This window comes from Ostrinia nubilalis, chromosome 2 (assembly GCF_963855985.1).
Source record: "Ostrinia nubilalis chromosome 2, ilOstNubi1.1, whole genome shotgun sequence".
NCBI lineage: Eukaryota > Metazoa > Arthropoda > Insecta > Lepidoptera > Crambidae > Ostrinia > Ostrinia nubilalis.
In genome coordinates this window covers 8,159,554-8,174,315 of record NC_087089.1, presented here as the reverse complement: position 1 = coordinate 8,174,315, position 14,762 = coordinate 8,159,554, and the positions used below count along the sequence as shown (strand labels likewise).

Here is a 14,762-nt window from a genome sequence, read left to right as displayed (position 1 = left end):
ATTCGAAAACGATCATTGCAAACGTTGTGATAGGGATAGAGACATGCGATTTTTGGTTTTACAAAAGTAATACGATAGAGAATAATAAAAAGTAATAAAAACCACCTATTATAGGGGCATTTTTTGGAGAAATTTATCAAATAACCAAAAAAACACGAATTTTGAAGCAGATTTTTTTCAAAAAGTATCATTTTTTATTATTTGTTGGCATTTTTTGTGTATTTTATGTATTGTGTTAGTATTGCCTGTTATTTAGCATTATTACTGTTTTTATTTTATCAGGATATACCGCTTAGTTTAAAAGTTATTACGTTTTCTTTACAATAAGTAATTGGAAGAAAAAAACGTCTATAAAAAATTAAAAAAAAATCTCAAAAAATTTTTGACCTATTTTTTGTCGATTAAAATAGGTCTAGTTTCATCTATTTTCATATGTACACTTTAACGTGACTCACACTGTATATCCCTGGGGATAGAAGCGTTCAACAAAGATTTCGGAATTTACGTTACTTCCGAATTTACCTTTTTTTACAACTTCAGCATTAACATTATTATTATACAATTTAATTTAATTAACATACTGAAGCATCATCAGGAATCCCAAGCGCCGTAAGTAGCTCATCATGTGCGGGTTCAGTAGTACCCAAAGTTAATAGAGCAAGTAGGATTTCTGCTGATAGAGGAGAAGACACCACACTCTTGTTCTTATCCAGTTCCTGCAAAAGAAATATTTTTTATTAGATAGGAAAATCCTTCCGCCAAACACCCTGTATAATAAAATAAAAATGTTTCAACATGCCAATGAATCGTAAAATAGGGATAAAAGTGTTATAATGTTATTACTTAGTTAATTTAGTCAAAAAAATTTATACAGTGTGAGTCACGTTAAAGTGTACATATGAAAATATATGAAACTAGACCTATTTTTATCGATAAAAAAGAGGTCAAAAAATTTTTGAGATTTTTTTTTTAATTTTTATAGAATTTTTTTTCTTCCAATTACTTATTGTAAAGAAAACGTAATAACTTTTAAACTAAGCGGTATATCCTGATAAAAGAAAAACGGTAATAATGCTAAATAACAGGCGATACTAAAAAAATACATGAAATACCCAGATAATGCCAAAAAATAATAAAAAATGATACTTTTTGAAAAAAATCTGCTTAAAAATTCGTATTTTTTTGGTTATTTGATAAATTTCTCCAAAAAACGCCCCTATAACAGGTGGTTTTTATTACTTTTTATTATTCTCTATCGTATTACTTTTGTAAAACAAAAAATCGCATGTCTCTATCCCTATCACAACGTTTGCAATGATCATTTGAACTAAGCCTCTCCGGGCGCGCCATTCAACGCTTCGTTAACAACGAAACTGAAAGTGACTCTAGATTTGTAATTTTGATAAAGACAAGTTAGATTTCAAATAAAAACAAAAGATTTTGAAGTGTAATAAGCATTTTAGTTAAAATGAAAATTGTCTCTACCTGTAGCGGAGAAAAATGTGGTGGCAGGCCTTTGTTCAAACGATCATAGCAAATGTTGTGATGGTGATAGAGACATGCGATTTTTAGTTTAACAAAAGTAATACGTTAGAGAATAATAAAAAGTAATAAAAACCATCTGTTATAGGGGCAGTTTTTGGAGAAATTTATCAAATAACCAAAAAAATACGAATTTTTAAGCAGATTTTTTTCAAAAAGTATCATTTTTTATTATTTGTTGGCATTTTTTGTGTATTTTATGTATTGTTTTAGTATTGCCTGTTATTTAGCATTATTACTGTTTTTATTTTATCAGGATATACCGCTAAGTTTAAAAGTTATTATGTTTTCTTTACAATAAGTAATTGGAAGAAAAAAAATTATATAAAAAATTAAAAAAAAATCTCAAAAAATTTTTGACCTCTTTTTTGTCGATAAAAATAGGTCTAGTTTCATCTATTTTCATATGTACACTTTAACGTGACTCACACTGTATAGAATATTTGAGAACATAGACATAAAAATATCTCGGGTATTTTCATTTGTGTGGGTAGCTCTAGAAAAATATACAGTGTGAGTCACGTTAAAGTGTACATATGAAAATAGATGAAACTAGACCTATTTTTATCGACAAAAAATAGGTCAAAAATTTTTTGAGTTTTTTTTTTTATTTTTTATATAATTTTTTTTCTTCCAATTACTTATTGTAAAGAAAACGTAATAACTTTTAAAATAATCGGTATATCCTGATAAAATAAAAACAGTTATAATGCTAAATAACAGGCGATACTAAAAAAATACATAAAATACACAAAAAAGGCCAACAAATAATAAAAAATGATACTTTTTAAAAAAAATCTGCTTTTAAATTCGTGTTTTTTTGGTTATTTGATAAATTTCTCCAAAAAATGCCCCTATAACCGGTAGTTTTTATTACTTTGTATTATTCTCTATCGTATTACCTTCGTAAAACCAAAAATCGTATGTCTCTATCCCTATCACAACCTTTGCAATGATCGTTTGAACAAAGGCCTGCCACAACATTATTCTCCGCTACAGGTAGACACAATTTTAATTTTAACTAAAATGCTTATTTTACTTTGAAATCTTTTGTTTTTATTTGAAATCTAACTTGTCTTTATCAAAATTACAAATCTAGAGCCATTTTCAGTTTCGTTGTTAACGAAGCGTTGAATGGCGCGCCCGGAGAGGCTTAGTTCAAACGATCATTGCAAACGTTGTGATAGGGATAGAGACATGCGATTTTTATTTTTACGAGGGTAATACGATAGTGAATAATACAAAGTAATAAAAACCACCTGTTATAGGGGCATTTTTTGGAGAAATTTATCAAATAACCAAAAAAACACGAATTTGAAAAGCAGATTTTTTTCAAAAAGTATAATTTTTTATTATTTTTTGGCCTTTTTTGTGTATTTTATGTATTTTTTTAGTATCGCCTGTTATTTAGCATTATAACTGTTTTTATTTTATCAGGATATACCGATTATTTTAAAAGTTATTACGTTTTCTTTACAATAAGTAATTGGAAGAAAAAAAATTCTATAAAAAATTAAAAAAAAATCTCAAAAATTTTTTGACCTCTTTTTTGTCGATAAAAATAGGTCTAATTTAATCTATTTTCATATGTACACTTTAACGTGACTCACACTGTATAAGTTATTGAACTTTTATTACAATGATTAAGTATAGGTACAGTCGTACTCGTTTTCACCATCAATCCCTAATTTTTAAGTGACCCTTATGGTAACACATAACAGGAATTTTGTTTTGATAGCGGTCACATAAAAATTAGGGATTGTTGGTGAAAACGGATAGTTATGAGTATCATAAACAGACATATTATTTATGATTAATAAGAAAATATATTGAAAATTTGACATGTAATGAACATTATGAATAAATTTCTTATTCTTATTCATATTCTATTCTCCAAAACAAAACAGAAAAAACACAAAACTTTTTGGAATAGCTCCATTCAGATGGACTAATTTAAGTAAGTGATGTCTAAAAACCTAGTTATGGTTTCTAAACCATGCATGCATTCATAAAAGTAGGTAACATTAAAAAAAATGTGAGGGTAACATTTTGTTCATTCCAAACTTTTAAAATAACAAAAAACAAACACATTTTAAACAAATTATTATAAATTATCAACATTATTGTGAACTGATTCTCATTTTCTTTTGTTTTGAAAGTTTATAAAGGTACCCGTGTACAAATAAAATACATATTTATGCAATAAGTACCTACCTACTGTAAGAAATCTAATAATTCATTGAAAAATACTTACATTACAGAACTTGGCAGAGAATTGTGCAATAGATGAGGCTAATTGTTTTGCATCCATGGCTGCAATGAGACTGATAGAGTGGTACACTAAAAATAGGATATCTGAAACAAATTTAATATTTCTGATGCACCGGTAATCCCAGCCGCCGCCGGTCGCAAACGGAAACAAACAACTAAAACAGCTCAGTACGGCCGAGGCTAGCTGATGACATCATTAACCAAAGTGCCACGCCACGGCGCGCGGCGCACACTCGCGCTTCGATTTTTGTGATTCATACATTAAGCCGGCAAACAAAACTAACGATCAAGTTTTTCTACGAAGTCCCAAGGTCAAAGACAAAAATAAGGTAAGTTTTTCTACGAAGTCTCAAGGACAAACTCTAATAGGGTATTCCACTCTGTTTGGCAAAGTACTATAATATGTTCTTTTCATCGTTAAAAGCCACCAAAAAAAATATTTCGGCGAAATAAACCCGCTTTCATGCCATAAAAATACTTCAAAATTTTGAATATATTTATTCCCGCGAAAACAGGCTTCTGCGCTGTCCGCCATGTTTATGACGTCATTTCGGCATGTAAACAAAACTTGACGTAGTAGGTACATATTTTACTTAGTTGTTGTAATTATGTTTAGTTTATAGTTTTCATCTACAAATATTTTCCTTTAGTATTTTCTTAATCTTGTAGTCATAATTTTGGTTAAGACAATGTATGCTAATGTTAGTATTTTTTTTAACAACAGTGTGGGAGCACCTGTATACCTACGTTATGTATATTGTAAACTATTATTTTATCTGTTAATGAACACCACTGATAGCAACTGATACTTTGTAAACTAACATTTAGGTATTTTAAGAGTAAAATAAAAGACTTGCTTATTATTTAAAGTACTTTTTTTTATTATATTTGTACAGTTTCATATAAAATGGGAAAAATATTTCTTTTCCAAAATGAAATAACACTGTGGAGCAGTTCTGACACATATATTTGATCATATGCAATCTCTATAATATTTACTTTATTGTCATTTTCATGCTTTAAATATTGACAAGAAGTAATTTTTCTTTTTTTAGATTTAATTATAAAATCTTCAACTACACTGTCACCTATATTAGTTTCAGCACTTTTTAGCTTCTTTTTTGTCATTTCTTTCGTTGTCATAATTTTTATTGAAGATCCGACCTTTGATAGTGTCGATTTTTTCCAATAACATTGGACTGAAGTGCATGATGGCTCTTCACTTCTACGATGACACCACATTAAAAACGCTACTGCATGTTTACATCCACCGGCAGACACAGGACAATCATGGCATGTCACCTGTAGCACATCATCTACAATGAGAGTTGCAGAATATGGTTTGGAACGAACTTTATGTTCCGGACATATTGTACATAAAACTTGGGTCCTTTGTAGTTGCACGTATCCGATAGCATCGTCGCCATACGATTCTCTTGCAGATCTGTGGATAACCAAGTCTTAATTAACATTGGAAAACAAAACATAACCTATAACTTTCCGATATTTTTCTACAAATAAGGTATACCTATATAGCTGTTATTTCATTAAAAACAACATAATAAAGGTAATACTTACAAAGATGTTTATATATTCCGGAATTCGGCAGAACAGAAATCTGGATTACATGCAAAGCAAAGAACTTTGCAACCATCATCGTGTAGATTTTTGATAAGTTCGTACTATCTGCTTTTACGAAACCGGCTTCCATTTCGTGTTTTTAGTAGTATTTAACTTATTTCGTATGATTTAAATAAATATCAACTGAATAATTTTGACGCATAGAATGCGAATAGAAAATAAAAAGTTGTTGACAGATGACAGCGAATGATTATTGCCATTATGACGTCACAGCATGGCGGCTCGTGTTTTTAGTCACGTGATATACAGATTAAAAATATCAATTTTTAATTTTAACATAATAAATAAATCATGTATATTTACGACATAAAATCAGTATAACTATGTTTATTTTTACATAAAGTTCATTGTGTATTGATTTTCATATTTTTTTATTTACCACCCAGAGTACCCTATTGCTATCTCCTTATTTAAATCTCCTAGTAAATTCTTCGAAATAGCCAATTCACTAACCAAATAAGAAGTTAAACAAACAAATAATTAAATATTTTAACTACGATTACCTAGTTAAATTAAAAATCACAAAATTGTCGGCCGTTTAGGCTAAATGTGTTGGCGAATCAGGGAATTACTATCCCAATTTCTGGGAAATCGGTACCATGTGGTAACATCGGCCCAATCTGGCCCGTCATGGCGGTTGTTTACTATGCAGTTAATTTCGTTTGAGATTTTTTACAGGACCTAATCATTGTTTTATCACAAGAAATGGTGCAAAATTTTGTAGTGCGTGGTTGCGGTAGTACGTGGTGTCCCGGAAGTGACTTAAGAATTCTGTGTTGGCAAAAAGTTAATCTGATTAATGATTAAAAATTAATGATTAAAATCATAATCAAATTTTTTTGATTATGATTAGTTAATCATTAATCAAAAATTTTGATTAAGATTAATTAATCATAATCATTAATCGTTAATTTGATTATTTGATTAACTATCTACTATTTTCATAAGAAAAGGGTTGGGAGTGTATGAAAAGGTACCCGCGACTTATAAAATATCTAGCAAAGGGGGGATCTGGAGTATTGTACTGTCGTTTTCCCAAAAAACTGCGTCAATTTTCACTACTCAAAACACTTATCGCACTTGTTTTGTTTCTCACAATTCCTTCTATTCTTCCGGTATCCTCCAGCAAAATTGGGTCAGGATAGAAGTTAAGCGGGCTGGCTGACGATAGGGGAGAAGTCCCCCCCCCCCCAAGGTAGGCGCAAGCGTGGGCAATTCAACGGAAAGGTGGGGTTGCTAAACTAGGACGTTTTGTGTGTTGGGGAGGTGCAGGAGAGTTCGTAACAGAAGTTTCGGGGGGAGGCCCACGCGTGGGCAATTCAATAGAAGGGTGGGGTTGCTAAGCTAGGAGGTTTTGCGTGTTGGGGAGGTGCAGGAGAGTTCGTACCAGAAGTTTCGGGGGGAGGGCCACGCGTAGGCAATTCAATAGAAGGGTGGGGTTGCTAAGCTAGGAAGTTTTGCGTGTTGGGGAGGTGCAGGAGACTTCGTACCAGAAGTTTCGGGGAGAAGCCCACGCGTGGGCAATTCAATAGAAGGGTGGGGTTGCTAAACTAGGAGTATTTGCGTGTTGGGGAGGTGCAGGAGAGTTCGTAACAGAAGTTTCGGGGGAGGCCCACGCGTGGGCAATTCAATAGAAGGGTGGGGTTGCTAAGCTAGGAAGTTTTGCGTGTTGGGGAGGTGCAGGAGACTTCGTACCAGAAGTTTCGGGGAGAAGCCCACGCGTGGGCAATTCAATAGAAGGGTGGGGTTGCTAAACTAGGAGGTTTTGCGTGTTGGGGAGGTGCAGGAGACTTCGTACCAGAAGTTTCGGGGGAGGCCCACGCGTGGGCAATTCACTAGAAGGGTGGGGTTGCTAAGCTAGGAGGTTTTGCGTGTTGGGGAGGTGCAGGAGACTTCGTACCAGAAGTTTCGGGGGGAGGCCCACGCGTGGGCAATTCAATAGAAGGGTGGGGTTGCTAAGCTAGGAGGTTTTGCGTGTTGGGGAGGTGCAGGAGACTTCGTACCAGAAGTTTCAGGGGAGGCTAGGGGTGGGGGGCAGGTGGTGGGAGTGTGGGGTTGCAAGTAAGTGCTGGAACGGTAGGGGAAGTGGACTGATAATATCCTCCCACGGGAGGTCGGAAGACTGCACCGGAAGTTTCAGCGAGGGAAGGGTGCGGGGGGCAGTCTAGGTTACCTTATATTTATCTAGGTATGACCTGTCATAGAATTGTAGCCTAAAACCAAACATCTAATATTAGAATTCAATGTTTTAACCCTCGCTGTACGAGGTGGGGTGTGACACACCCCAGTTCTTTAAAAATAGCCACAATTTGAAAAATTTGCAAGTGCTGAATTTGAAATTCTCAGTAGCTGGAATTATGACACTACTGCTTCTATCAGCGTTGCAAAATCAGTCCAGCGGTGATTACCAACTGAGTTACATGCCCTTAAAGTGCGTGTGGGTGTCACACACCCCACCTGGTACGGGACGTTGTTAAAAAGTTTGAAAAAAAATCTAACAGTTTTGGTGTAATTTATATATTTTTAGCTTTGTCAATTGAATAAAATTCAATACAAATATTATTTTTCGTGATTTTTACGGTATCTGAAATTTTCAAGCACTTTTAGTCAAATGAGATGACTTTTAGTGCGAATCTGGAAGTTTAGTACTGAGATTCGAAAATGTATGTGAACATGCACTTATGGGCTACAATTTATACTTGGTGATACAATTTATGGGCTACTGAAATGGAATAACATATTTTATAAATAAATAAAATTGTTACGCTCCCATTTTATGCATTGAGCATACTCATTTCCTTTCATCAGAATTGTGGTAAATTGAAAACCGATGATCAAAACAAATTTATACCCTTCCAGTTTTTAATTTACTTTTAAATTATAAGTAAACACTTGTACTTTGTTAAATAAAAACGGTTGTCATAATTAAAGGCACTAATTAAAAATTATACATAGGAAACTGATTCCTAAATTACAAGAACAACGGAAATTGTGTCTTTTTGTTTTTTTATGATAAAAATGTTATAATACATATTTTCAGCTCAGAGCATTTCTTAAACCTAATTAGCATACGTAAATAATCAATATTAAATATTAAATTCCACCTAAAAAAAGTTGAATGAAAATTTTATCACTTTGTATATTGGGGTGTGTCATACCCCACCTGGTACGGGACGTAACATTTAGTCACCTCGTACACGGAGGGTTAACATTGTTTTCGATAGAACATTTAAGAAGTTAATCAAGTTAATCAAATTAATGATTATTGATTAATGATTAACAAATTAATCATGATTATGATTACTTTTTTAATCATGATTATTTTAATCAGGATTAATTTAATCATGATTGAAATTAATCAAATTAATTAATTGATTAAAAAATTAATTGATTAGTGCCAACACTGCAGATTCCACGCGTAAGTGTTTTTTTCGTGTTTTCCGACATTGGATCCTTGTAAACATATTTCTTTGTATTTTCAAAGTAATTTCTTCCTAAAACGTTTTGCCAGTATTTACACTTATTATATAATGATACCTATGTCAAGAAATAAAGATTTTACATTGAGTTTCATTGACTTTGAGCAAATTCATAATTTTTGTTTATTTAGAAAGAGAGAGTCTGCCCACAGAGAGCGAGATAGTGATACATAGGTTGTGCTTCAAGTAGGTATTCGAAGTGTGGCCTCCATTTTATCTTTAGCTTCATGGTTCTGAACCACTACACCAAACGTACGTACACTACTTATCTCTATCTCGCTCTCTGTGGGCCGACCTCTCTTTTTAGTGTGGACTGTAGTATTGCTATCTCCCGATTTAAATTTCCTAGTAAATTCTTCGAAATTGCCAATTCACTAACCAAATCAGAAGTTAAATAATTAAATATTTGAACTACGATTACCTAGTTGAATTAAAAATCACAAAATTGTCGGCCGTTTAGGTTTAATGTGTTGGCGAATCAGGGAATTACAATACCAATTCCTGGGGAATCGGTACCATGTGGCAACATCGGCCCAATCCGGCCCATCAATGCCCATCATGGCGGTTGTTTACTATTTTGTTTATTATGCAGTTAATTTCGTTTGAGATTGTTTACAGGAAATAATCATTGTTTTATATCACAAGAAATGGTGCAAAATTTTGTAGTGCGTGGTTGCGGTAGTACGTGGTGTCCTGGAAGTAACATAAGATTCCACGCGTAATTTTTTTTTCGTGATTTCCGACATTGGATAATTGTAAACATTTTTCACATTTTTTACAGTAATTTCTTCCTAAAACGTTTTACCAGTATTTACACTATCATTTAATGATACCTATGTCAAGAAATAAAGATTTTACATTGAGTTTCATTGAATTTGAGCATATTTATATTTTTTGTTTATTTAGAAAGAGAGTCTGCCCACAGAGAGCGAGATAGTGATACATAGTTTGTGCTTCAAGTAGGTCTGACTATCTATCTAGGCTTTATTAATCTAAGCCTATACAGTGTGAGTCACGTTAAAGTGCACATATGAAAATAGATGAAACTAGACCTATTTTTATCGACAAAAAAGAGGTCAAAAAATTTTTGAGATTTTTTAAAAAAAAATTATAGAATTTTTTTTCTTCCAATTACTAATTGTAAAGAAAACGTAATAACTTTTAAACTAAGAGGTATATTCTGATAAAATAAAAACAGTAATAATACTAAATAACAGGCGATACTAAAAAAATACATAAAATACACAAAAAAGGCCAACAAATAAAAAAAAATCCATACAAACTATCGCATTTATAATATTAGTAGGAAGCAGGATCCACCAATGGTGTCACTGTCTCATGAAAGGTAGGTATGTAGTAATAAAAAAATGTTAACAGAAAGGACATTGTCAGAAACCGCCTAAAAACCGCCCAAAAACATTAACCCATCATAATTATTTTCTATTTTTTTTAATACATTAAGCACCCTTTCATTCTAATGGACACTTAAGCATTGAAAAATTAAATAAATAAGTCTTTTAACGTTTATTCTATAATACTATTACAACTTCCGGACGTTTTGGTGCGTGGCATAGTCTAAAACCTATCAAGTTCCATAATTTTTGCCGATAAAATCTGTACGAGGCATTACCGTACTTTATTGCTGGGAGTCCATGTATAGTGATGTTCCTGCGGCCATCATAGACAATAAAATATCGATTTTGAAAATAAAATAAATCGATTAAACTGCTTTGAAGACTAGATTTGCTATAAAAGCTAAAAAGATATTGACACTATTACAAGAAGCTATCTAAAGTGTCCAACTGGTCGAAGGTCGTAAATAAAATAAAAATAATTAGGACCATAAACTGATATTCATGGTATCATAACTGTAAAAGTGTCAGAATCCGATGTTGAATCCAATGCCAGTTGAAGTGAGAGAAACATATATCAACCTAGTATAGTTGCCAGTCTCTCATAATCTATGCCAATGAGGGTTTTCGCGATTGAAAAATCCGCCAGATGGCAATACGTAGACGTGACGTCCAAATGCTGCATGATTGGTTATTTTTGACATGACATTGACAGATATGTCAAAATCCACCAATCATGCAGCATTTGGACCTCGCGTCTACGTATTGCCATCTCGCGGATTTTTCAATCGCGAAAACCCTCATTCATAGCACATGTATAATAATAGACCAAATGAACTTTTATAGATTGTGAAAGAGAAGATAAAGATTTTATTATTTTATTAAAATCTTGCCACGAGGTAGTTTTTCAGTAGAAACCAGAATTGGATAATCGCTACAGGCAAGTATCAGAACATTTTATAAATATTTTTAAACGATTATATCCTTGTGAATCGTTTTAATAAATTGTCATTTTACTTTATCAATTAAAACTTTTTCAATCCCTAGTCTTGTCAAACTGTCATAATGTCAACAAATTATAAATGTCACGTCAGTTGACTCAATTTCAGTCTTCTGTGCGTTTATTGTATTTTTATTTCAATGAAATAGTGCTAAAGGGTTAGTACTAAAAGTGAAAGCCTTTTTTCAGAAAGAAAACCAATGTGGTGCCCTTATTATTTATACTGTTTGAAAGTTACAAGTCAGTGATACAGAGCAGAGTTGCCGCCATTATAACTCCGTAGTGATACCATACCAAAGAAGAAGTTTTCCTAAACACTTGTGTTATTTTTATATGTGATCAAATAAAAAGGATTAATAATTCTACTGCTCAAATGGAATAACTTATCCCAAGAGACCGAATATAAAAAAAAACCTCTTCATAGAAATTATCACCATCACGAGGATGTGATTTTTTTTGAGAATTTGATATTTGTCCTGTAATAAAAGTAGTTGTATTTCAGTAGTAGAATCAACCCTTCTTGTTTCATCAGCAAGAGTAACTATAAAAACGCCCTGTAGGTAGGTATTATTAAGCTGAAGAGTTTGTTTAGTGACAAAGACTGTCACACAGTGTAACTTAAATTGGCATATTATGATAATGAACATAAAAACCAAATAAAATATTTATGTTAATATTTTTTCTATTTATTTATTTTCCCAAAGCTTCACAGTGACAGCTGAAACAGCAATACTGTTGTAAAACTAAACTTAGAACAAACTGTTACAAATATTTTACAAATTAAAATAAAACCGCATGTTGCTTTACTTTCTCGTATAGGTAATAAATGTAATTAATGGCTAGATTATTAATGTTACTTTGTTACCCTCAATAGTGAGGAGATCTTATAAAATGGTAACCCTGATTTTCATTGTCATTCAAGTGCTCTTTCTTCGCATAGGCTTCTGTGATTTGGCCAAGGGCCACACACATTGCGATAACATTATGCGACATTGATTTGACAGCAGCGGAGTGAAGTCTTGCGACTATGCAAAATGATACCCTGTAATCGTAGCGCATATAGACATAGACGGGGCGGGGCACATAGCTCGTAGAGCTGATGGCCGCTGGGGCAGGAAAGTTCTTGAGTGGCGACCACGAGCCGAAAGACGTAGCGTGGGCAGGCCTCCCACTAGGTGGACCGACGATCTGGTGAAGGTCGCGGGAGGTGCCTGTATGCGAGCGGTGCAGGATCGGTCTTCGTGGAAATCCTTGGGGGAGGCCTTTGTCCAGCAGTGGACGTCTTTTCGGCTGAAACGAACGAACGAACGATACGTATTACCACTATTTACCAGACATTACTATTTATTGCATACTCGCCGGATTACACGTAGGAGCACGCGCGTTACAGCTTCGGCCTTGCATTATTATAAGATCTTGTTCCGCCCTTTTTCGAACTTCCTCCGTGAGGATATCCCCGCCGAATTCTATGATGAACCTATCAAAAGTCATATTCTGCAATGTCAACCCACCACAAGGTGGACCGACGACCTGATAAAGGTAGCGGGAAGGCGCTGGATGCAGGCCGCCAACCGTGCGATGTGGAAGTCATTGGGGGAGGCCTATGTTCAGTAGTGGACGTCCTGTGGCTGAAATGATGATGATGATGATGATGAAATGAATGAAAATGACAAATCTTCGAACATGTATAATACCGTGCCAAAGTAATCATATAATTTTGGCACCTTAATAACTATTGCCGTTTTTGTTGTAAAGATCATGCACCGCTACTTGCGGATATTATTGGAAAGAAAACTATGTGGGCTCTAGATCTGAAGCCGCTTTAACGAACACGAAGTGCTCATACAATGCGGCGTATTTTCTTCCAGTCTTTAGTCAGGACTTTAGTCGAATTAAAACCCCGGTTGAACGTGATTAGCCGCACTAGAATACGATGCTTTTTTGCATAATCGCAAGACTTCGTTCCGGTGTCGACCGAATGTTATCATGATGTATGTGGCCCAGGGGTTACTGTAGCCGCTAAGGTTTGAAACTTCTTGCTTAAAATATTTAAGTCTTTGGCATAGACTACGACGGTAGTCATGGAGATAGGAGTTTGTTATCTCGTGTCAGATGTAAATGGTGAAAAGAAAACTCATGATTCGTGTTATTTTTATGCAATATGTAGGTATAATTATAAAAGTGGAACCCCGAGTGATCTCCAAAACCCATTCTATTATTATATACGATTCGGCTTCGATATCTATAATACAATAGGAGTTTATTTCATGTGTCAGATGACAAGGGTGGAAACAACCTACGATTCATGTTGTTTATTTACGTGCAATATGTGGGCATATTATAAAAGTGGAATGCCGAGTTGTATTTCTAAAACTTGTTCTATTATTTTATACTATTTGGCTGCGACTCGGCGTGACGACAATACAAAACATTTTTCGCGAATCGGTGTTCATACATTCACACAATACATTAGACGCCATGTTGTCATAAACGACATAAAAATCGCTGTGATTTAATATTCTTAATCATTAATTTTATGGCAAGTGTCCATCAGGAATCATTGTTCTTACACACAGAATCGTATTATTTCGCTTTCGGGTAGTAATATGTCAAAATTGTTGGTTCTTAGGCGAACGATGTATGGAGAACGAACATTGTCCTTTGTATTTAATTATTAACTTCTATGTACACAATATTATTAATTAACTATAAGTGCTATAAGTTAACTATTATACATTATAGGCTTTAATCCCATTTTGATTTCTTTTTTTCAAATATCTCCTTTCCATCTTTGTCTACAGCTGTATAATATCCCATGGACTCATATTTGCTCCTCATGTATGCAATATATCCCAAAGTAAGTCCAAAACATGTAAGTCCTATGCTCATGATTACTATATTCTGAAACAAAAGATTAGATAAGTATAAAATGTAAGAAGTAAATATTTTTTATTATGATAATACCAATTTACGAATGTGAATCCCCAGGGGTTTGCGACAGGGTTGCAGGGTTACGTGGGGTTATAAGATAAGTATGGATGCATGGCATTGGGAGGTTTCCCATACTGGTCTATCGTTCAATATGACTGAAGTAATCTACATAGTATACAAATTTAACCAAGATAAAGACACTTACAGGTTTGGCATATAATTCAAAGTTTATAACTCTGAAAGCAGTGCTAGATTTTAGGGATCGAATTCCTTCTCCAGGCTTTTCGGTATTCGAGTTAGACATAGTGATTGGTGATGCCTTTCTATGCAGTTATAAAATTATGTAATACAACAGCATGAATAATGAATAAACAAATTGTGAATTTCTACTTTTCTAGGCACAATAACATTCCAAAAATTTACAAAATTACGAAAAATTCGTACAATCGTACAATTTTGTATTGACAGATTTGACTCCCTGTCTCATCTGTGATTTGACTGCTGAACTGACATTTTTGACAGTGACAGTTGATTTTAGTGACATTT

At 33.7% G+C, this 14,762-nt stretch overlaps 2 protein-coding genes and 1 long non-coding RNA gene across 10 annotated transcripts in view; all 3 read right to left on the bottom strand.

The window, feature by feature from the left end:
* Positions 1-4,055, bottom strand: part of LOC135081817 (antichymotrypsin-2-like) — a 47,613-nt gene extending 43,558 nt beyond the window's left edge. For 4 of the 8 annotated variants that reach the window (XM_063976649.1, XM_063976617.1, XM_063976625.1 and 1 more), the window contains exons 1-2: positions 3,797-4,052; positions 582-716 (exon numbers count right to left, since the gene is read on the bottom strand). In XM_063976649.1, coding sequence (XP_063832719.1) covers positions 582-716; positions 3,797-3,853 — 192 coding nt within the window. In that variant the 5' untranslated portion in view covers positions 3,854-4,052. Of the gene's footprint in view, positions 1-581; positions 717-3,796 lie in introns of all 8 variants that reach the window. The other 4 variants (XM_063976599.1, XM_063976603.1, XM_063976632.1 and 1 more) reach the window with 4 other exon arrangements.
* Positions 4,056-4,670: 615 nt separating this feature from the next.
* LOC135081880 (uncharacterized) lies at positions 4,671-5,829 on the bottom strand. The gene is made up of 2 exons (XR_010259287.1): positions 5,392-5,829; positions 4,671-5,257 (listed from the first exon to the last, which is right to left on the bottom strand). It is a non-coding gene; the product is annotated as an uncharacterized LOC135081880 (long non-coding RNA).
* A 7,602-nt stretch (positions 5,830-13,431) lies between these two features.
* LOC135081871 (small integral membrane protein 8) lies at positions 13,432-14,678 on the bottom strand. The gene is made up of 2 exons (XM_063976658.1): positions 14,422-14,678; positions 13,432-14,186 (listed from the first exon to the last, which is right to left on the bottom strand). The coding sequence occupies exons 1-2, from the start codon at positions 14,518-14,520 to the stop codon at positions 14,031-14,033; spliced, it is 255 nt and encodes an 84-aa protein (XP_063832728.1). The 5' UTR covers positions 14,521-14,678; the 3' UTR covers positions 13,432-14,030.
* Positions 14,679-14,762: the final 84 nt, after the last annotated feature.